This window comes from Eretmochelys imbricata, chromosome 9 (assembly GCF_965152235.1).
Source record: "Eretmochelys imbricata isolate rEreImb1 chromosome 9, rEreImb1.hap1, whole genome shotgun sequence".
NCBI lineage: Eukaryota > Metazoa > Chordata > Testudines > Cheloniidae > Eretmochelys > Eretmochelys imbricata.
Genome location: NC_135580.1, coordinates 32,866,003 through 32,889,172, shown reverse-complemented (window position 1 = coordinate 32,889,172; position 23,170 = coordinate 32,866,003). Strand labels below are relative to the sequence as shown.

General features: G+C 42.5%; 1 protein-coding gene across 5 annotated transcripts in view; it reads left to right on the top strand.

Moving 5' to 3' along the window:
- RASA2 (RAS p21 protein activator 2) overlaps positions 1–23,170 on the top strand; it is a 113,797-nt gene that overhangs the window by 49,030 nt on the left and 41,597 nt on the right. For all 5 annotated transcript variants that reach the window (XR_013347109.1, XM_077826369.1, XM_077826368.1 and 2 more), the window contains exon 5: positions 319–395. Coding sequence is in view for 4 of the 5 variants with exons in the window: in XM_077826369.1 (XP_077682495.1) it covers positions 319–395 (77 nt within the window). In the remaining variant the exon portion in view is untranslated. The remainder of the gene's footprint in view (positions 1–318; positions 396–23,170) is intronic.

Here is a 23,170-nt window from a genome sequence, read left to right as displayed (position 1 = left end):
GCTAGCTCAGTGAGAGCAGGATGGGGCCCTAAATTACTAGTTACCTCTAGCAAGATTAATAATGGGTTTCATTAAAGTCAGTGGGAGCAGGGGTGAGCTCTTTACCTAGAAATATTCCACTTAGCATTAGTATGCTGTTGATTACCTCCGTTTTCTGCCAGCATGTCTGGTTTTTTTTAAATGAGTAAGTTCTATATCTTATATGGGGGATAAATTATATTTTAAAAGTATGTGTGAGTTACTTTCCTATGTGCTGTTACTACTTCTGAAATAAAGGATTTCAAAAATATTTACATATGGTATTTTTATTTTTTGCAGGGAAAAGTTCACCTTGAATTAAAACTGAATGAACTGATAACAGATAATGGATCTGTGTGCCAGCAACTAGTAGTAAAGTAAGAATATTTATGAATCATTAAAAGGAGCTTGATTTTACTGTTAAAAGAACCAGTAAGGCTGTGTTGTAATGTTATACACAATGCAGCACCAAAACTTTTTTTAAATGCCTTTGTGTTCGAATTTGCCTAATTGTAGGGGACATATGTACACTAGAGAGACTTCACAAGTTTTTCAGCATTGCAAGCAGATTTTTAAAGCTACATGAGTGCCATCTGTGTCAGGAGCCCTAATGTAAGCTGCGCGTTGGTGTCTAAGCACAGTGTCTTCTAATCCTGCTCAAAGCAGGTCTGGTTGACAAGGCTAAAAGTGCCACTGGCAGCCAGAGCTAGGACTTCAGCTCTGCCAATGGTAGCAATGTTTGAACTGATGATGGCATTGGTGGGAACTTCCCAAAATTTCCCTACTGTACATGTAGTCTATTTTGGGTACACAGCAAACCAACAAAAAAAGCTTGCAAAAGCAAGTCTCAGCCTGGGTCAATTGACTAGGGCTTGTGGGGCAAAGAATAGCAGTGTAGGTGTTCGGACTTAGGCTGGATCTCGGCTCTGAAACGAGGGTCTCGGTGCCCAAACATCTAACCTGCTATTTTTAACCTCGCAGCTCAAGCCCCAGTCAGTTGCCTTAGACGCTTTGAGACTGTGTGGATTTACCTTCAGTTATCTGGGAGGCTCAGCTTTGGTTTAATTTCAGAATTATTTTATCCTGGCCCAGCATGTCCTTAAGCAGGAGACTACTTAGGTGGGAATAGATATTTGATTTTCATAGATTTTTCTGCTTAGCTGTAACTACTGTTACAATTTACAGTAGTGCTGCTTCCTCCGTCTCTTGCCTCTCCCAGCAGAATGAAAAGTAAAACTTGGAATATTGAGTACACAAATACATATTTTAAAAGTTAAAATAAAAACATTAATTGAAGCTTTAATTGACAGTGCTGTAGTATATAGCCATGCCAGACGGATTGGGGCAGTAGATGAAAATGGGAGCAAGATTGGCAGCAAATTTTAGACTTAAATAAGGTAGTGGGCAGGGGGGAGGTGTCTTGTACATCTATTAGATACTTTTGAAATGGCTGTGACCTGACCATCAACCAGTTGGATAAGGGTACAGAGACTTCACTTTAACTTCAGGTTGTCATAGTGACATGAAACAGAATACAGCTTGATATCTCTTGTATAAGTGCTTTTCCCTTGTAGATCTCAGTACTTTACAAAGGAGACTGCAGGTAAGTATAGTCTCCAGAAGGGGAAACTGGCATAAAAAGAAGTGAGTTGGCCAAGGACACGCAGAAACTCAGTGGTGAAGTTAAATAGAATCCAGGTCTCCTGACGTGTGGTCCAGTGACCTAACTGCTAGATCCTGCTGTCTCCAGATGTCTTTCAATATTCTATACAAAATACTATAAATTAAAGAATGCTAATATTGCAATGTCAAGTACTCAAGTTGGAAATGCCAGATTTAGGGTTGCCTTAATCTGGCTCCCTTCAGTATGTATGCATTATGCTGTTCTTGCTCAGCATCATAGTAGGTTTCATTAGAGCCAGGGATAGAACCCAGCTATCTCAGGTCCCAGTTTAGTGTCTTAAACACGAGAGAACCTCTTTTCCCTACTGGCAACCCTCCGCCTCATTCACTGTGCATGTTATGCAAAATCAGAAATGTTATGCGATCCTGTAACTAAAGAATGTGGTGGTGTTTAGATACATGCGATGGGGCTGAATTAAGGTTGCACATATACTCATAATACTGGATTTTCCTAGCTTTTGATTGCAACTTTGACTTTGCAACTTTAGTGTTCTTGGGACATAATATTTTTCTGTGTAATCTCTTAGATTTTTAAAGGAGCGACCTGAAAAAACAAATTTCATCATGTGGAACCACATTAACCCTTGATGTGTCACTAGCAAGTTTGGAACCCAGCACCTCTAAATACACCATGCATACGTCTACCATATGAGCTAAAGGAGTAACTGGCAGCAGAGAACTATTAGTCTCTGTTGGGACCAGCCACTAGTCCCACCAGGCACTACTTTTTTGCAAGTAGCTTAAATAGCTACTTGCTAAGTACCAAGAGAGTGTTGAAGATGGGGAGTGCTGGCTTTGTCTTGCTCTGCAGAGCAGTGTGGTCCAGTGTTTAGTTAGGTAGCACAGCAAGGACATAAATTTGGTACACACATTCTGAATGGCAGTGTGGCTGGGATGGGCTATGCTCAAGCTCTGTTAGAAGTAACTTTGTACAACGTCCATTACCTTACTTGTAGAATAAAGAATAGCTATCTCTCTCTTAAGGGCTGGTCTACACTGGGAATTTACATCCGCATAGCTACATCTCTCAGGGGTGTGAAAAATCAAGTGTTTCAGTGTAGATATACCCTAACATAAGGGTTTAAGACCTTGCTTAATTGTAACAGCTGTGAAGTGCACAGAATTAACACTAGTTGGTATAAGAACAGAGGCTAGGATTCATGATGGTTTCCTGGCTCCCAACTCAGTGAACCTTTGACTTGAAGGGAAGAATAGCAGTGACTGATGTTTCATCTCCCCACCTAGAGCTCTAACTCCATCATGTAGAGTTGTAGTGGGGCTGGAGCATGCTCAGGGGAATTGGCATGTTCTGAAATTTTAGCAATAGGTCTCTAACGAACAATGAGCATATGCAGATTGCCATTTCCAGAGACATAACTGCCAAATTTGGATGGATTGTCATGTAGCAAAAAATACCTTTGTCTATATGCTAAACTTACATTTCTGGTCCAAAGCACAGAGGTACTATAGTTCTTCACAGAAATTGATGGAAATTTTAATATAGATAAAAATAGCTTTGTAAGACCGAATTCTTCAAAATAGATGAACGGTTTTCACTGAAATCTTTAGAAAAGAAAGCTTTGCAGAGAGCTAAGCATGGGGCAGAGAGGAAACATGAAAAACTTCCACCAAACAGTTTAGCAAAGTTTATAAGCATTTGAAAAATGCTTAATGGGAAGTATTAAGCAGTCTTATCTCGAGCTGTCACTATTGGGTCTGCTTATAATAATGCTAAGTAATTTAGAAAACATATTTGCAAAGAACACCACAGTGCACAGTTTAAAGGTGTTTCTCTTACAAAGGACCAAAATTCAATATGCGTCTGGTGGTTGTTTCCCAGTTCATTATTTCCTCCCCAGCTCTGCTCTACTGCTTTTTGAATACACATTCAGTATAGTCAGCTATAACCCAGGTTTCTGCAGGTAAAGCTGTGCAAAAAATAGTATTAAAATCAAGATTGCTTGGAGTTGAGGGTCTACCTCAAAACCAAAAGATCATGAAGATATTTCTTCACTAGGAAAATAGCAACTCTTTTGTCTTTTACCTTGCTTTCCTTTTGTCTTTTGGAGGTGTAGCAGGCTATCAATCCTTCTGTTGGCTTCTGGGAGCCAGTGTGACTTTGGGAAGGATGGGGGAGGTACAAGATCAGTCACCTTCAAACACTTTTTTGGGAAGTAGATTTGTGTCAAAGTACTCCTGTGACTCTTCTCTTCTCCCTCTATCCTTAGTAGGTTTCAAGGGAGTAGGAAGCCTACTTCTGCATTTCAATCCTTCAGTACTGCAGGAGGAGGAACAGAATTCTTTCCCTCTGTCCATTGCTAGATCTTTCCACTTAATCCTTTTAGTGGCTGAAAGTTGGTGGCACTTTGGTTTTGGTATGAACACTTTCCTTGTCTCTGAATTCAGACTTATCAAGTGCTGAATATGTAGTATGTTTGTGTGTGTGTCCAGATATGGAACTTCTAAAAGATGGAATCTTGACATTTTGAATATCCTTGTTCTTTCAGATTTCAAATCTTAACACTTTTTAGATTTCCACTTTATTTAACTATTGGATGTGGAAAGTGCAGGATGCTTTCTGGGATTTGAGCTCTTTTGGATATTGTCACTTGACTCAATTCATTGTAGATGCTCTTGTTTTGTTTAATTTGCATAAAGGAGCTGTGATATCTTGTGAATACACAAATAATAAATTCATAATGCTAACCAACTACGTAAAATTGTGGAAGTAGGCTACTGTGTGTTTGCACTGACTTTTTGTATATCTTGCTATCCTGTTATGCATACCATTTAGAAGTAGGCACTGGGCTTGGGACATGTAAGTGGTCAGAGGTGTGTTCAGGAATTTAAATTTAACCCTTTTTTGGGGGAGAGGGCACAGAAGCTCACTGCCTCCCCCCAGCCCCAGGAGGAGCTCAATCTTCCCTTGCTCCACCCAGCCCTAGAGAGGAGCTTTATCTTCCCTGCCTCTGTGGCCCCAGTGCTGGAGAAGTTCTGTGCGTCTGAGTAAGCCTTTTAAAACTGGGAGCTGTAGTTGTAAGTCACATTCTTGTTCTAGTTATATGCTCTCTCTGAAATTGCATATAAGACAGCCTGCCTTTCGTGCAGGAGAGCAGGTGAAGAGACCGAGAATTGTGGAAGGAGGGGCAGTCTCCATACAGATCAGGTGGAAGGCCTGATATGGAGAAGCCTGCAGAGAGCAAGATCTGGATGGAGGGAAAGCCTCTGCAGGAAGGACTGTGGAGACAAGAACTAAGACACAATTATTTGCTTTTTTTAATTCTTGGTTTCTAATATAATAAAGAACAAAAGAAGTGGTACTATGCAATCTGAATTTGGCTGACCAGTTCAGTTGGTACAGAAGCTGGAAAAGGAATCTAGCTGACTCTTCCATTACACTGTTGATAGGAGCAAAATTAGTAACCAATTATTTTTGTCCCAAAAGTAGGCACTGCAGCTTGCTTTAACTGCATGTGCTCATAAGTTAAACACACTGGCTGACAGTCTGATCAGTGTTGTACATATTCCAATAGGGGGACACTGAAAAAGGGGGAGCAAGACATCTGCATATGAGGGAGAACTAGAACAGCTTCCCCCACGTGGATTCAGCAAAAAGCAAAAGCTGAATGTTAGGAAATTCCAAACATTTTGTAGTTTCTCTCCAACCCTAACTTTGCACAGTCAGTTCTTGCACTTAGAGTGCATGGATATACAAATTAACAGTACTTAACTATTTTAAGATGTTTTTACACTTAAAATTGTGTTTTTATTTTGACTTCATGCTGGGGGGGGAAAGTTGCTTTAGAAAGTTACTGTTGCAGAGTGCAATTGTCAATAGGAAGTGGGTTATTGTACCTTCTTTTTGGATGTCTTTGAGAGAGAGGGAAATGACCTAAAGGAAATTAGGGTTCTCTCGTGGTTGCTGTAGTCATCCAGTGCCTGATGTGGTAGAAACTTGTGCGTTAAGCAGTTCAGTGTTACGTCAGCATTTTTTTTGCCTTCATCTGAGATTATGAAATGGGGGGTGGGGAAGTTTTTTTTACCTTTTAAAACTTGACACATTTGTTAATGCTCTGCCAAAACTGATGGCAAATGCATTTGTATGTTCTATGCATAATATATATTTTTATATATTAAACATACACCTATATATCTACACATAAAACAATAATTGATTCTCCAAGATTGTAGAATTTCTGGAAGAGCCTAGAAGATGACCTTTTTATTTATTTGTGTGGAGGCCCTTTAGGTTTGTCTTACTTTAAAGGGATACCATCAACTTGAAAATCTATGTAACAAAGGCAGAAATTCACATGTTCAACTATCTTATTACTGTAACTGAAAAATTAAAGGGCGATTTTTGAAGTTTGTTTACTTTGTGCATTTTCACAACATTCTGTATGTAGTCATTAGTACTGTTTTTGTTCTTGGTTTATGGCCTCCACTGGGACTGGTTCTGGCCAAAAAACAAAACAAAAAAAAAATCCTTTATTTTTTAAAAATTGACAGTTTCCTTAACTTGCAGAACATATGAAGTTTGAGACCATAGTAAGCAGCTTACAAAAAGACAGCAGTGGGAAACGTCACTCCTATCCATAGACATAGTTCTAGCTAAAATGTAACAGGAGACTTTGGCCCTTAATTTTTTGAAGTAACTACAAAATTCTTGTATGTGAAGAGGAATGATGTGCTTTTCCCAGCTCTTCATGCCTATGAATATGAACTATGTCAATTTATCATTAGATGCCTGTCTGTCTTTTTTTGTTTTGTTAGGAAGATGCATGTAATAACTTGGGGAAGGAGGAGGTAGCTTGGCCAATTGGTGGTCAAGATGTAGTTTGAAGATGCTCTGGCATAATTAGCAGTGGTACAGGTAATTCCCCTCCTAACCACTAACTAGTTAGGGGTATCTAAAATTAGCTGGGAAGGGGCAAAATTTGGATCATGGGCTTAATGGCCTTGGGTGAATGCAGGGATGATAGACGATGCCTAAAAATGACTTTCATCAAAAACCTTCTGACAAACTTTCAATTGTAGTTTTCATTTTTATGTTTTGAATGAATGTTCCCTTCACAGTTAAATGGGCTCAAAATATTCCCAAGTGAAAGGTGGCTTATCCTTTGTAAAGGGTCCTCAGAAATTTAAAGTTTGGGAGAGAAGTGGGCTTTAAGTCCAAAAGACTGGTCCTGGATATCGAGTCCCAATTACTCTGTCAGGCTAAATGTTTTGAGTGCTTACAAAATTCAGCCTTAAAGATCAAACACTTGAAAAATTTGCCTCTTTTGGGAATTCTGTTGTAAAAAGTTATTTCAAAAACATCTTTGCTGTTCACAACTTTCTCACAAACAGCTAATCCTTGTTTACCCTTTCTGGCACCAGATTGATCGAGGGTATGGGTGAGTGAGTACAAGAGCAGTTCTAGATTTGCAGGCTTTCAGAACATGGAAATTTAAATATCAAGGCAGAAATAAGTTGTTACATTCCGGGGTGCAATCCAGACCAGTGAGGAGTTGTCACCACCTCCCCCGCAACCTTAGGTGCCTCACAATGCTTTGCTGTTGTCACTTTTAACTTGGGCCACTCTCAGATAGCCAGAGAGCAATATGTAGGTCACAACCTGAGTGCCTGTGTATAGCTGCAGCCCTGGTCTACCAGCTCTGACCCCAGCAACCTGTCAGCAACACTCCGGCTTTCGCCAGCCTTGGTTACTATTTTCTGGGTGAACCGAACACACTCCCAGTCACAAATTTTTCCCAAAACTTGTGTTTTGCACTGTCCAGCCCTCTCCTGGATAGTTCAGATATTGTAGGTCCGTTGCCTCTGTGGGGGGTCAATAGCCAAACAGCCTGCTACTTTAGATGGAGCTATCAAACAGCTCAGCTTAAACACAATGCTGAATTTAGTTTTGAATTAAAAAATAAAACAAGTGTATTTAACTGCAGAGTATTTTAAGTGAGTACAAGTATAAAGTATTAGTCAGAAATCGTTATAAGAAAAATAAAGATACCCTTTCTAGGAGCAAAAACTAGGCTTGGTTCAAGGTAAAATCCTTACCACATGTTCCCAGCATTGCTGACCAAATTTTCATATTAGGATCCCTCCCAAAGTCAAAGGACTGGTTTCTTTGTCATTTTAGGTGAAAGAGAGGAGAAGAGGAAATATAACCCAGGGTGTTTTTGCCCTTCACTTTTATAGTTCAGTCATTTTTTAAAATGCATTTTCCTGAAGATTATCCCCAGATTAAGTTCCTTCCTGTTGCGAGGACATAGACATGGAGTCTAGTATTGAAAGATGTTCTAGGTTGTTGCTTGCTAAAATGCAGATCGATCAATTCCTTTCCCCCTTTGTTGCCAAAGAATGGCCACTTGATGGGTGATTACCAGTCAGTTTTAACACCTGGCTAGAGGTGTCAGCTTATCCTTTGTCTCTGAGAAACCAATTTGCCCCCTCTTGCTGACCCAAGGACCCTGTTTACTACTTATATGTAAATAGAGGTGTAAACACATCTCTTTGTTTAGGATAGACCTGTTTAACAACTTCTACCTAGTTAGGCCTGTGTGGGTTTGAACATGTGCTAGCAACGTCATCCAGAGGGAATTCATAACTTTACATTTAATATTGCTGCATAAATTTCATCAAGATATTACTGACGTGTGAGTGAGAAGTTTTCAAATGACACCTCACAAGACCTATTTTGTACAAAGATTATTACAATATTGATAGTAGGATGTGAATGCAGAGGTGCAGTTGGTCACCTAAGTGTTGGTTAAATATGAAGCATTTGTAAAAGGGAGACTTTAGTCTCTGTTTCTGTGTAATTTCTGTTTCTCCTGAACATTCCAACTTCTTATCCAGTCTCCAACATGTTTGCCAAATTTCAGTCCATTTGGTTTGAGGACACACTCTACTTATGATTCAGCTGCATTTACATTTTCCTTAGCTTGCATGTGCTTCATCCTGGATATCGTGATCCGCAATGTCCAAAAGGGGCACAACTGCCACAGTGGTGCATAGATCAAGGCCCAGCTATGTTTGATCTAATCTAATTGCTTTGGAGATTGGGCCAAAGGCCTGTAATGGTCAACAGAAATTGACTGAGAGCCAGTGGAAGAACTTGAGCAGAGGCCTGATAGGCTCATGGCAGCCAAGACCATGGTGGAAGCAGACATCCATGTTCGGTACCAGCTACAATCTGTGCATTATCGTCATGTTCAATTTAAGACAGTGACTTATCACTTGTCACTTACATGCTGGATTATTATGATTGACCCATGTGGGAGGAAGGGATGAAGTTTCCTACCGAGCTAGAAGTGAAAAGGCAGTTTTAGACACTGAAGCTATCTGGTTATCCAATGTGTAGCACAATGAACGTTGATTCTGATTGAGGCCTTTTGGACACCAACTTAATAAATGTCTTTAACTGCTACAATCAAAGAAGGGGAATAGGAGGGGCTGAAGGATGGATATACAGGTAGGCAGAATACCACTGTGTGGACATTTGAAGTAATTAAACTCAGGCAGTTCCCACAGCTTACTATAGAAGGGTTTCATGCACTCCCATCTGTAGAAAGGGGTGAGGTCAAGACCAGTGGAGTGTCTGGCATCAACACTCCTCCAGACTAGCACCTCTAGGACTTTGCCTGCAGGGGTGGTGGGAAGTTGCATAATTCACCACAGATATAGCTCAATCAGTGGCAGCAACTAAAATAATAAATAATGTAGAAAGGGAACAAACATTTCAACAGTGTTGTCTGACCCTACTCACATTAATGGAGAAAGTGCCAGTGCCCTGTTGAGTTCAATCAGGTATGAACTAGGTCTCCCGTTTTTTCCACCAGCGTGTTCATCAAGATGTGTGAGCCTTCCAAAGATCCCTCTTAACATAATGGGTTTAAATGTAGAGCCCTGGTGGTTAAGACTAAAGACAAGTAAGCCAGATCTCGAGGTTGTGTGGGGACTGTTTCTTCTGAGAAGTAAAAGGAAAAATGTGCACCGTCAGAATACAAATTTTCATCTTTGTGCTGAGTTGTCTAATTTGAATCCCAACAGGGACTCCTAGGAAGGGCTCTGTTCCTTCCAGGTTGGGTTCAGTGGGATGTTGCGAAAGGATCCAGAATGGAAATAACCTAACTTCAATTATGGGTGTCTGCTGTATAGAAGAGAATGAGGAACAGGATGGAGAGAAGGGAGTGGTGTGTGGTGTTTGGTTTGTTTGTCTCCTTAAGAAAGTTGTGTGTCTTTGGTTTAGTCCTACAGAACATGGAAGCTACCAATGACTGAGGCTCACCAAGCTGTCTCAGAAGTTCTGTATAATCCTAAAGTCAAAATCAGACTGTCATCCCCCCAGTAATTAATGCATTCATAGCTAACCTTGTAAATTTAATCTGCTTTCCTTTCAGAAAATGACTTTATATTCATGCAGCCCACTGTGAGTAGGCTGGAGTCCTTGCCCCACAGTTACAAAGCAACATCATTAGCATTATACCTCTGATTCTACATGCTTGTGCTCTTCTGATCTGGATATACATATATTCTCTATGGATGTAAAGTTGATGCTAAACAGGATCTCTCTTTGGGTTTTTATACTGTTGGATTCAGTTTGCTTTGAGTAGGTCCGCTGGAAGTAACACAGTAAGAAGCAACTTATGGGCAAGTGTGTCTGACAGTAGACGTCCAAACATTTAATAGCATTCTTAAAGTACACAGTGAGGGTAAACGGACGAGGAGCCCGGTACAGAGGAGATATTACAGACCTTCAATTACGAACAAACCATCCTTTTTCAAAAGTTCCTCTTTGTGCAGATTTTGTGCGCATGAATTCAGTCCTTGTGCACGTATGCATCTGAACAGATTGAATCCCTGAGGGATAAGGCTCTATTAATTCTCAGCCCAATGCTATGCCCCCTTTCCAGATCACTAGGTAGGGTTACAGAAGTAGTCAGAAAGGGCTGTACAGTGAAATTCTGCAGCCACCCGGAGACTTGGTAGCTGACTTAATCTCCTTTCCTGCATCCAGGACCTGGTAAAGATAGACTAGTTTCCATTTGTTGATTATAGTTATTGAATTAAGGCTGTTGAGTGTAGTTTAGTGAAGAAGATATTGGACTGGGAGCAAAGCGACCTGAGTTATTTGTTTTTTGTTCCGGGTTTTTTTCCACTACTTTGCTGTGTGATGTTGAGTGCACAGTCTAAATAGATACAACTGAGGAAAAAGGGGTACTCTTGAACAGAAACTGATTCCTTCCTAGATCGGGGCAGAAAACAACAAACTTGGAACAGGCTAAAATTGTTGGCTCAAGTTTTGTTTGTGTGGACTGGAGGTGGGTAGTGGGGAAATCTGTCCACTTGCACAATCCATAAACTATGTGGGGACCGAGCTGTAGAAAGTTCACACTCATTTTCTTTAGCTGATCTAATATCTAACTGTTCTGCTGCTGATATGCCTGTTTGTCTTTCCGTTATAGTAATGGTGGTAATATGCATGTATTTACAGTATAATGTTTGTCATAAACCAGTGGAAATAATTTGCAATATGTTGCATTCTTTGATGATTAGAGCTCTTACATTTTAAGGAGCAGTTCCTCAAGCCCCCATTGAGGGACCACTTAACTTCAAAACTTGTGCTCACAGAGCATGCAGATTTCAGAGTAACAGCCGTGTTAGTCTGTATTCGCAAAAAGAAAAGGAGTACTTGTGGCACCTTAGAGACTAACCAATTTATTTGAGCATGAGCTTTCGTGAGCTACAGCTCACTTCATCGGATGCATACTGTATAAAACTGCAGCAGACTTTATATATACACAGAGAATATGAAACAATACCTCCTCCCACCCCACTGTCCTGCTGGTAATAGCTTATCTAAAGTGATCATCAGGTTGGGCCATTTCCAGCACAAATCCAGGTTTTCTCACCCTCCACCCCCCCACACAAATTCACTCTCCTGCTGGTGATAGCCCATCCAAAGTGACAACTCTTTACACAATGTGCATGATAATCAAGTTGGGCCATTTCCTGCACAAATCCAGGTTCTCTCACCCCCCTCACCCCCCTCCCAAAAACCACACACACAAACTCACTATCCTGCTGGTAATAGCTCATCCAAAGTGACCATTCTCCCTACAATGTGCATGATAATCAAGGTGGGCCATTTCCAGCACAAATCCAGGTTTTCTCACATCCCCCCCCACCCCCATACACACACAAACTCACTCTCCTGCTGGTAATAGCTCATCCAAACTGACCACTCTCCAAGTTTAAATCCAAGTTAAACCAGAACATCTGGGGGGGGAGAGGGGGGTAGGAAAAAACAAGAGGAAATAGGCTACCTTGCATAATGACTTAGCCACTCCCAGTCTCTATTTAAGCCTAAATTAATAGTATCCAATTTGCAAATGAATTCCAATTCAGCAGTTTCTCGCTGGAGTCTGGATTTGAAGTTTTTTTGTTTTAAGATAGCGACCTTCATGTCTGTGATTGCGTGACCAGAGAGATTGAAGTGTTCTCCGACTGGTTTATGAATGTTATAATTCTTGACATCTGATTTGTGTCCATTTATTCTTTTACGTAGAGACTGTCCAGTTTGACCAGTGTACATGGCAGAGGGGCATTGCTGGCACATGATGGCATATATCACATTGGTGGATGTGCAGGTGAACGAGCCTCTGATAGTGTGGCTGATGTTATTAGGCCCTGTGATGGTGTCCCCTGAATAGATATGTGGGCACAATTGGCAACGGGCTTTGTTGCAAGGATAAGTTCCTGGGTTAGTGGTTCTGTTGTGTGGTATGTGGTTGTTGGTGAGTATTTGCTTCAGGTTGCGGGGCAGTCTGTAGGCAAGGACTGGCCTGTCTCCCAAGATTTGTGAGAGTGTTGGGTCATCCTTTAGGATAGATTGTAGATCCTTAATAATGCGTTGGAGGGGTTTTAGTTGGGGGCTGAAGGTGACGGCTAGTGGCGTTCTGTTATTTTCTTTGTTAGGCCTGTCCTGTAGTAGGTAACTTCTGGGAACTCTTCTGGCTCTATCAATCTGTTTCTTTACTTCCGCAGGTGGGTATTGTAGTTGTAGGAAAGCTTGACAGAGATCTTGTAGGTGTTTGTCTCTGTCTGAGGGGTTGGAGCAAATGCGGTTGTATCGCAGAGCTTGGCTGTAGACGATGGATCATGTGGTGTGGTCAGGGTGAAAGCTGGAGGCATGCAGGTAGGAATAGCGGTCAGTAGGTTTCCGGTATAGGGTGGTGTTTGTGACCATTGTTTATTAGCACTGTAGTGTCCAGGAAGTGGGTCTCTTGTGTGGACTGGACCAGGCTGAGGTTGGTGGTGGGATGGAAATTGTTGAAATCATGGTGGAATTCCTCAAGGGCTTCTTTTCCATGGGTCCAGATGATGAAGATGTCATCAATATAGCGCAAGTAGAGTAGGGGCTTTAGGGGACGAGAGCTGAGGAAGCGTTGTTCTAAATCAGCCATAAAAATGTTGGCATACTGTGGGGCGTGTGTGTATGGGGGTGGGGGGGATGTGAGAAAACCTGGATTTGTGCTGGAAATGGCCCACCTTGATTATCATGCACATTGTAGGGAGAATGGTCACTTTGGATGAGCTATTACCAGCAGGATAGTGAGTTTGTGTGTGTGGTTTTTGGGAGGGGGGTGAGGGGGTGAGAGAACCTGGATTTGTGCAGGAAATGGCCCAACCTGATGATCACTTTAGATAAGCTATTACCAGCAGGACAGTGGGGTGGGAGGAGGTATTGTTTCATATTCTCTGTGTATATATAAAGTCTGCTGCAGTTTCCACGGTATGCATCCGATGAAGTGAGCTGTAGCTCACAAAAGCTCATGCTCAAATAAATTGGTTAGTCTCTAATGTGCCACAAGTACTCCTTTTCTTAGAGCATGCAGACTGTCTGAGGCAAGTACTCATGGTGGTGCTAGTCTTCCCAAAGGAGATGGGATATAACCATATCCCTTGCTTCTATTTATGAGCCAGCAAAACTGGCCCATGTGTGGGTTGGTGCACATGTCCTTTTAAAATGTGCAACAGAGTTGCTCTCAGCCAGGCTGTTCCCAGAGTTTCTGGAGTAATGTTGAAGTCAGTGGAGCTGCATCTATCTTTGACATTTGGTCGGTCGGTCGGTGAGCCCCTGGGTAGGCAAATGAGACAGATCTGTTTGTTCATGTTGTGGAAGGCCTACGTAGCTGTGGTCTGACCACCTTTGATCAGCCCCATTGTTTGAAGTCAGAGTGGGTCATTTCTCCCTGGTAGTGAGGGGGTAGAGCTGAGCAGGGAAGCTTAGAATAAGTCATTTTCTTGGTGAACTTGTGAGTAGCAAACAGGAGAATTTTGAAGGGAGTTTGTAGAGGGACTAAAAGAGGTTTTCCTTTTTAGTACAGTTCTGCATTCGATATTGTGATAGCTAGTGATCAGTGGTTGCAACCTGCAGTGGATGGGCCATGTTTTCTTTACTGTCTGATGTCAGAAGGAGCTCCCTGTGTATGAAGTGCAAGTTGGCGGTTGTGCTAGAAGAAAAGATTATTGGATTGGAAGGACAACTATAGACACTATGCAGCATCAGAGAGGGGTTCTTGGACAACCAGATTTGGGAAGCTTCACTACCCCAGATACAAGAAACAAAGGAATTGGCTACCAAGGAACTGGAGTGAGGAGGAAAATTAGAGGTGTGGCAGTTCATAACCACAAGAGGCGAGAAGACAAGCTGGTTTTCTGTACTACTGGAGGCAGGCCAGGATGCGCAGTCTGCGACCATCAGAGAGGCGAGAATCATGAGGAATTCCACACAACCTGAAGTTCCAGGTTGATACAGGGTCCTTAGCGTGGAAACTGCAGAAGATCTCTCTGAAGATCCATCTGGTGGAGTGGAGTGGAGAGGTATATGGGACACACCTGTAGATGGCTGCTCAGCCCAACCTATAAGAAAATCAAGCATACCCACAAAGAGGTCTGAAACTATCCAAAGAAGATAGATGATCCTTTTCATGGAATCTATACTAAGAAGAAAGGAAAAAACATTCAAGGGACAAGCAGACAACAGGACAATGTGCTGTCATCCTGGAACCAAGGTGTGAGATGTCACTTTAAGATTGGATGGGCTTCTGAAGCTTATAGGCAAGGATCCACTGGTAATGGTACATACCTGCTCTAATGACATTGCATCGTGTGATGTCTTGCAGATTGGAGATGACTTCATGGAACTTGGTAGGGTGCTGAAGAATAGTATCTGAGTGATCTCCTTGGAGATCCTTCCTATCCTGTGGAAGAATGAAGGCAGAAGATCTGGAAGTGAATTCCTGGCTAGGTATCTGGTGTAAAGTAGAGGGTTTTGGTGTGGAAAATTGGGTCTACCTGCTAGGGGAGTGGAGGCTGTACAGTTTGGATGGCTTCCATCTCTGTAGAAGGGGAGCTAAACTTCCCAGAAACAGGCTGGCCCGAGAAGTGAGGAGTGCATTAAGCTAATGACAAAAGGGGATGGTGAAAACAAGGAACAAATGAGCACTCGTTTAGCCGAAAATCATGATGTTGGGAACTAAGTTAATCAAGAACCCAGAGTATGCAAGGAGAATGAATTCTTTGCCTTTTACACCAGTGCTAGGAAACGGGGGAATTGGAATTGCTCATTTATAAGCATAAATTCAGTCTGTTGGTATTACTGAAACCTGGTGGAATGAGTCGCATGAGTGGACTGTTAAAGTCAGTGAGTATATTCTACTTTGGAAGGATCGAGTGGTCAAAAGGAGAGGGTAAATAACACTGTCAAAATATTATCTGTTTGAGTCACTAACAACTTAGACGAAAATGGTCTTGAATGCTTATGGATCCATGTTCTAACATAAGCACAAGATGGGGACTAGTTAATGTCTGCTACAGACACCAAATCACGCTAGGAAACAGGATAACCTCCTTAAGCACCTATATGTAATGTGTAGGAGGGACCTGTGTGGTCATGGGGGATTTCAGTCTGAGTGACCCTAAACTGGAGGTCTCGTGTGCTGGTACTAAAACATCCTCAGAATTTCTAAATATGATAATGACCATTTCCTAATTCAAAAAGGATTGCATCCAACATAGAGGAAGTCTATACTAGATTTTGTCTTGACAGATAAAAAGGAATGATCACAGAACTAAAAATTAGTGGTAGCTTCAGTACAAGTGATCGTGACTTGATCACATTTGTAATGTGCAAACAGGATAAAGACCAAAGCAATAATATGTAATGTATTAAAACACACTCTCTCTCACTCACATACACACACGTGTTTGAAAAGGGCCACTTTCACAACAAAGCTAAAAACCATTATGAGCTAAATCCAGTTAGGAAGAGAAATCTATGGCCAGCAGTTAAGGACAACAAGGAGTTTAAGTATATTAGGAACAAAAAGAATCCTAACAGTTTCCACGGTATGCATCTGATGAAGTGAGCTGTAGCTCACGAAAGCTCATGCTCAAATAAATTGGTTAGTCTCTAAGGTGCCACAAGTACTCCTTTTTCTTTTTGCGAATACAGACTAACACGGCTGTTACTCTGAATCCTAACAGTGGTATTGGTTCATTATTAAATGGAAATGGTAGAACAGTTCAATAAATATTTGTTCTCTATTTGGTAAAAAACTTTATGTAGTCATATCATAGGATGATGAGACACTTTCCATTTAAGAAGTAACTCAGGAAGATGTTAAGCAGCAGTTAGTAAAGTTAGGCGTTTTAAAATCAGCGGGTCCAAATAACTTGCATCTAAGAGTTTTAAAGTTGACTGAGGAACATGGTGGACCATTAGTGTTGATTTTCATTGGAACACTATTCAAGTTCTAAAAGACTAGAAAAAAGCTAATGTTGTGCCAATATTTAAAGAGTAAATAGGATAGCTTGAGTAATTATAGGCCTGTCAGTCTGATATTGATCCCAGGCAAATAATGGAATGGCTGATATGGGACTCAATTAGTAAAGAATTAAAGGAAGGTAATTTGGTATCTTGTTTTGATGAGATTGCAGGTTTGGCTGATAAAGGTAACAGTGTTGATTTGATATATTTAGATATCTGTAAGGTATTTGTCTTGGTTCCCCCCCCCCCCCCCATAAGACCTCCAATGATACAAAATTAACATGGCACACATTAAATGGATCAAAAACTGGCTGTCAGATATCAAAATGTAACAGTAAAGGAGGTATTGTCGTCAAGCAGGTGTTTTTCTAGTGAGGTTCTACAGGGATGGATTCTTGGCCCAATGCTATGTAGCCTCTTCCCGCGTGGCCCCCCCACCCCCCCAAAAAAAATGATGTGGAAGAAAACACAAAATCATCACTGAAGTTTTTCGAGGACCCAAAGACAGGGGAAGCGGTAAATAATGAAGTGGACAGAGCTGGGGGCAAGAAAACAATATGCATTTTAACACAGCTGAATAAGAAGCTGTATGTCAAGGATCAGACTGAAGGCTATACTTTTAGGATGCTGTAGGATTGTGGTGGATAATTGGCTGAGCAGAAGCTCCTAGTGTGATTCTGTGACCAAAAGGGCTAATGCAGTCCTTAGACATATAAACAGGGGAATGTTGATTAGGAGTAAGGAGGTTATTTTACCTCTGTACTTGGCACATTGTGCGATCATTAATGGAATGCTGTATTCAGTTTTGGCGTCCATGCTTCCAGAAGGATGTTGATAAATTGCAGAGGTTTCAGAGAAGAGCCAGGAGAATAAAGGACTGAAAAGCATGCCTTATAGTGATAGACTTAAGGAGCTTAATCTATTTATTTTAACAAAGAGATGATTAAGGGGTGTGTTGATCATGCTCAGAGTACCTACATGGGGAACAAAATATTGATAATGGGATCTTCACTTTAGCAGACAAAAATATAGCAAGAGTCTGTGGCTGGAAGTTGAAGCTAGACAAATTCAGACTGGTATTATGGTGCAAATGTTAACAGTGAGGATAATTTACCATTGGCTCCATTTACCAAGGTTTGTGGTGAATTCTCCATCACTGGGAATTTTTAAATCAAGATGATTTTTTCTAAAAGAGATCCTCTAGTTCAAACATGAATTAAATCAAAGGTCAAAATAGATGATCACAATGGTCCATTTTGTGCTTATAATCCATGGATTGTGACCAGTTGAGGACTTGGCCCAGTGTCTTTGGGATCGCCTGCGGAAATAAACCACCACATATTGCAGGCTTGTGCCTTAAAGGCACAATCTACCCTTAAGTCTTCACTATCCTAGGGTATGTCTACACTACGAAATTAGGTTGATTTTATAGAAGTAGATTTTATACAGTTGATTGCGTATGTCCCCACTAAGCGCATTAAGTCTGCGAAGTGCGTCCTCACTACCGTGGCCAGCATCGACTTAGAGTGGTGCACTGTGGGTAGCTATCCCACAGTTCCCGCAGTCTTCACTGTTCATTGGAATTCTAAGTTAAGTGCTCAATGCCTGATGGGGCAAAAACATTGTTGCAGGTGGTTTCGGGTACATGTCGTCAGTCGCCCCTCCCTCCATTAAAGCAATGGCAGACAATCGTTTTGCGCCTTTTTTCCTGGGTCACCTGTGCAGACGCCATACCGTGGCAAGCATGGAGCCCTCTCAGCTCACCATCACCGCTGCTGTTGTGACCATTGTAAACACCTTGCTCATTATCTTGGACTATATGCAGAACCAGGCAAAGAGACACCAGCATGAGGAGGATTTTGATGAGGACATGGACACAGACATTCCTGAAAGGATGGGCTGTGGCAATTGGGACATTATGGCGGCAGTGGGGCTGATTGATACAGTGGAACACCGATTCTGGGCCAGGCAAACAAGCACAGACTGGTGGGACCACATAGTGTTGCAGGTATGGGACGATTCCGAGTGGCTGAGAAACTTTCGCATGCATAAGGCCACTTTCCTGGAACGCTGTGAGTTGCTTTCCCCAACCTTGAAGTGCAGGAATACCAAGATGAGAGCTGCCCTGACAGTTGAGAAGCGAGTGGCGATAGCCTTGTGGAAGCTTGCAACGCCTGACTGCTACCAGTCAGTTGGGAATCAATTTGGAGTGGGCAAGTCTACTGTGGGGGCTACTGTGATCCAAGTAGCTAATGCAGTCATTGACGTTCTGTTATCAAGGGTAGTGACTATGGGAAATGTACAGGTCATACTGGATGGCTTTGCTGCAATGGGGTTCCCTAACTGCGGTGGGGTGATAGACGGAACGCATATCCCCATCTTGGCACCGGACCACCTTGTTAACCAGTACATAAACCGCAAGGGGTACTTCTCAGTGGTGCTGCAAGCACTGGTGGGTCACAAGGGACGTTTCACTGACATCAATGTGGAATAGCCGGGAAAGGTGCATGACGCTCGCATCTTTAGGAACTCCGGGCTGTTCAAGCAGCTGCAAGAAGGGACTTACTTTCCAGACCAGAAAATTACCATTGGGGATGTTGAAATGCCAATAGTTATCCTTGGGGATCAGCCTACCCCTTGTTCCCATGGCTCATGAAGCCGTACACAGGCAGCCTGGACAGTAGTAAGGAGCAGTTCAACTATAGGCTGAGTAAGTGCAGAATGGTGGTAGAATGTGCCTGTGGATGTTAAAAAGCTTACTGGCGCTGTTTGCTGACTAGGTCAGACCTCAGCACACCCACATTCCTGTTGTTGCTGCTTGCTGTGTGCTCCGTAATATCTGTGAGAGTAAGGTGGGGAGACGTCTATGGCGGGGTGGGAAGTTGAGGTTAATCGCCTGGCTTCCGATTTTGAGCAGCCAGACACCAGGGCAATTAGAGCACAGCTAGGCGCGCTGCACATCAGAGAGGCTTTGAAAACCAGTTTCATGACTGGCCAGGCTACAGTGTGACAGTTGTGTGTTTTTCTCCTTGATGCAAATCCTCCCCATTTGTTGATTTTAATTCCCTGTAAGCCAACCACCCTCCCCCTTTGAAATAAAGTAACTATTGTTTTGAAACCATGCATTCTTTCTTTTTTAATTTAAAAAAAAAAGGGAGATAACTGACAAGGTACCACGGGTTGGGAGGAGGGAAGGACAAGGCCACATTGTTGTAGTCACACTAACAATCAAACTGTTTGACAGCCTTCTGTTGCTTGGGCCATCCTCTGGAGTGGAGTGGCTGGGTGTCTGGATTCTTGGGCATCTGGGTGAGGCAGAAATGGAACTTGGGGAGGAGGGCATGTGGTTATACTGTGGATGCAGCGGGGGGCTGTGCTCCTGTTGGCTTTCCTGCAGCTCCAACAGATGCTTCATCATGTCAGTTTGCTCCCCCATTAGCCTCAGCATGGCGTCCTGCCTCAGCTCTTCGCGCTCACTTAATACTTTCCTGGCCTCTGCCACCGAATGCCTCCATGCATTCACCTGTGCCCTATCAGTGCGGGAGGACTGCATGAGCTCGGCGAGCAAGTCATCGCGAGTGCGGTTTTTTTTGCCTTCTAATCTGCAATAATCTTCGGGATGGAGATGATGGGGAGCGTAGAAACATTTGCCCCTGGGGGGAGATAAAAAGGGAGAGTAAAATTTAAGATGATACATTTCTGAGAACAAAAGGGAAACTCTTTCACAGTGAATCAATCAAATTCACAGCAGACAGCACGTGCTTTAGGTACAAGGTCGCATTTTTCCTTTTATATTGAGCGCCTGCCACTATGGTGACACATCTCGCACGCACACACGTGCGCACAGCTGGGCAACAGAATTTGGTTTCCAGGCAGCCATGGTAAGCCTTTTAGTACGCGTGGTTGGCTTCTTACACCTTCATAACATGTGGGAATGTTTTCAAACTGCAGAGCCCTCCTTTCCCAGAGCAAGCAAGGGGTTGGGTTTCACATTTGAAAGGAGGAGCTGCAGTTTTCAGGTGGATGTGCAGCACACATCTCCCCCCACCCCTCTGCGTGGCTATTCTCCGGGATGATCCCTTCACCCCTCCCACCCCCCACCATGTGGCTATTCTCTGGGATGATCCCTTTTAGCCAAGCACAAACAGCCTAGCATGAACGGGGTCCTTTTACTATTCTCTTACAAAAATTCCCCTATTTCAACCAGGTGACGATGAATGATATCGCTCTACTGAGGATAACACAGAAAGATATAGACCGAATGTTGCTTGAATTCAGCCAAAACCCAGGACCATTCACTGTCATGCTTTGTGCTGCAGTGATTCCAGAATACTTGCTACTGGCTTGGCGTGGTAAAGAGTCCTACTGTGAAGAACGAAATAAGGCAGCCCTCCCCAGAAACCCTCTGCAAAGGCTTTCAAAGTACCTCCAGGAGAGCTTCATGGAGATGTCCCTGGAGGATTCCCGCTCCATCCCCAGACATGTGAACAGAGTTTTCCAGTAGCTTTACAAGCCATGAATGCATCCCAATTCTTCAGGGCAAATTAGTCATTCAACACTATTGCTTTAAACCCTGTACTGTAGTTACAAATGTGCACTCACCAGAGGTGCCTTCTCCGGCTTCAGGGTCGGGGATCCCGCCTTTGGAGGGTATTGGCTCCAGAGTGATGAAAAGGTCCTGGCTGCTGGGGAGAACGAATTCACCACTTGCCTGCTGCGCATTCTCCTTCCTCATCTACAAAATCCTCTTCCCTGTTGCGTGAGACTCCCCCTTTGCAGTTGTCCACGGAAAGTGGTGGGATAGTGGTAGAATCCCCTCCTAGACTGGCATGCAGCTGATCATAGAAGCGGCATGTATGGGGCTCTGACCCGGAGCGACTGTTCGCCTCCTTTGTCTTTTGGTAGGTTTGCCTGTGCTTCTTAACTTCCATGCAACACTGCTGTGTGTCCCTGTTGTAGCCTCTCTCCAACATGCCCTGTGAGATTTTGGCAAATATATTTGCATTTCTTCTTTTTGATGGGAGTTTGGTCTGCACAGATGCTTCTCCCCATACAGCAATCAGATCCAGTGTCTCCCTTTCGGTCCATGCTGGAGCTCGTTTGCGATTCTGGGGTGACTGCATGGTCACTAGTGCTGCTGAGTTCACCACGCTGACCAAACAGGAAATGAAATTTAAAAGTTCCTGCGGCTTTTCCTGTGTACCTGGCTAGTGCATTGGAGTTCAAAGTGCTGTTCAGAGCAGTCACAATGGAGCACTCTGGTATAGCTCCCGGAGGTCAATACTGTCAATTTGCATCCACACTACTCAAAATTCAACCCAGCAAGGTCGATTTTAGCACTACTCCCCTCATAGGGGAGCAGTATAGAAGTCCATTTTAAGAGCCCTTTAGATGGACGGAACGGGGTTGGTTGTGTGGACGCGGTCCATTTTTTAAATCAACCTAACGTGGCTAAATTTGACGTAACCCTGTAGTGTAGACCAGGGCCTAGAAGTAGTTTGACTTCTTCCAGGTAAGCAGATTTCTCTCATCTGACCACTAGAGTAGATACATACAAACCTTGTTACAAATGTATTTAAAAGGTTTGGACGTGCACTTTAAAATATGAATCCAGCACAATTTGACCCTACTGCATTGATCAACCAACCCAAGTTAGTAACTGGCTTAGGTGGAACAATGTTTAATCCCCATTCAGATGGCTTCCGAACACTGTTGCTGGCCCAATATTTACCACTTCCCCTATCTTTGGGTCAGTGTAGATGAGGTCTATTGGCAAGTCGTCTTGTCTTTCTTAAGTCAAATTAACAGGTAACTTGTAGATCTACAGTCTTCTCATTCATGGTAATTTTCTGTGTATCATTTCTGAGTTCTTGGGTTTTATTTATGCTGAACACATGACTGGTATTTGAGTACTTCATGGTATCTAATCCCCCCCAAGAGTCCTGAAGACCCACTAACCTGCTTCAGATTAATTGTACACCTGATTGACATCTAGCATTAAGTTATGCCTAGAAAACTGTGCATTGGATAGTCTGGTGGTGGAGCCCACTTGTACTATATATCCACACTACATATAACATCATGTGGAATTGGATATGCTTCAGATATATTAATCATTGCTGTGCAGAAACTATGTACTGGCTGATGTTAACTCTTTATTGGTTTGATTTAAAGTGTCTTCTTTGCTTTAAAAGAAAAGACAGCTTGTCAAAAATTCTTAATTTTATTAAGATGATATAAAAAGAAAATGGTACAGAGTTTAAGCATAGAAGTTTCTGGTTATCAGGGAATAAGGTACAGATTATCAAGGAGTGCGAAATTCGGTTTAGGAACGGGTGACGTAAGGAATACATAATCTGCAATCTCCCCGATTGGGGGTAAAAGGTTAACGGATCAAAGTACAGACATTGAGATATGGGGGTATGTTGTTCATATAATGGCTATGTTCAGGTGTGGAGTATAATGAGTGGATACAATGATGAGGATGGATTTACCCATTGCTGAGATTTAATGTTTACATTTACATTTACATTGCTGAGATTTAATGTTCAGTGAGTTTGTTTCCAGTTCATATGGTCCGATGGAAAAAGTCTCTCAGTCCCTTTCTCATAGTTGCACGATGTCGTACCGGCTCGT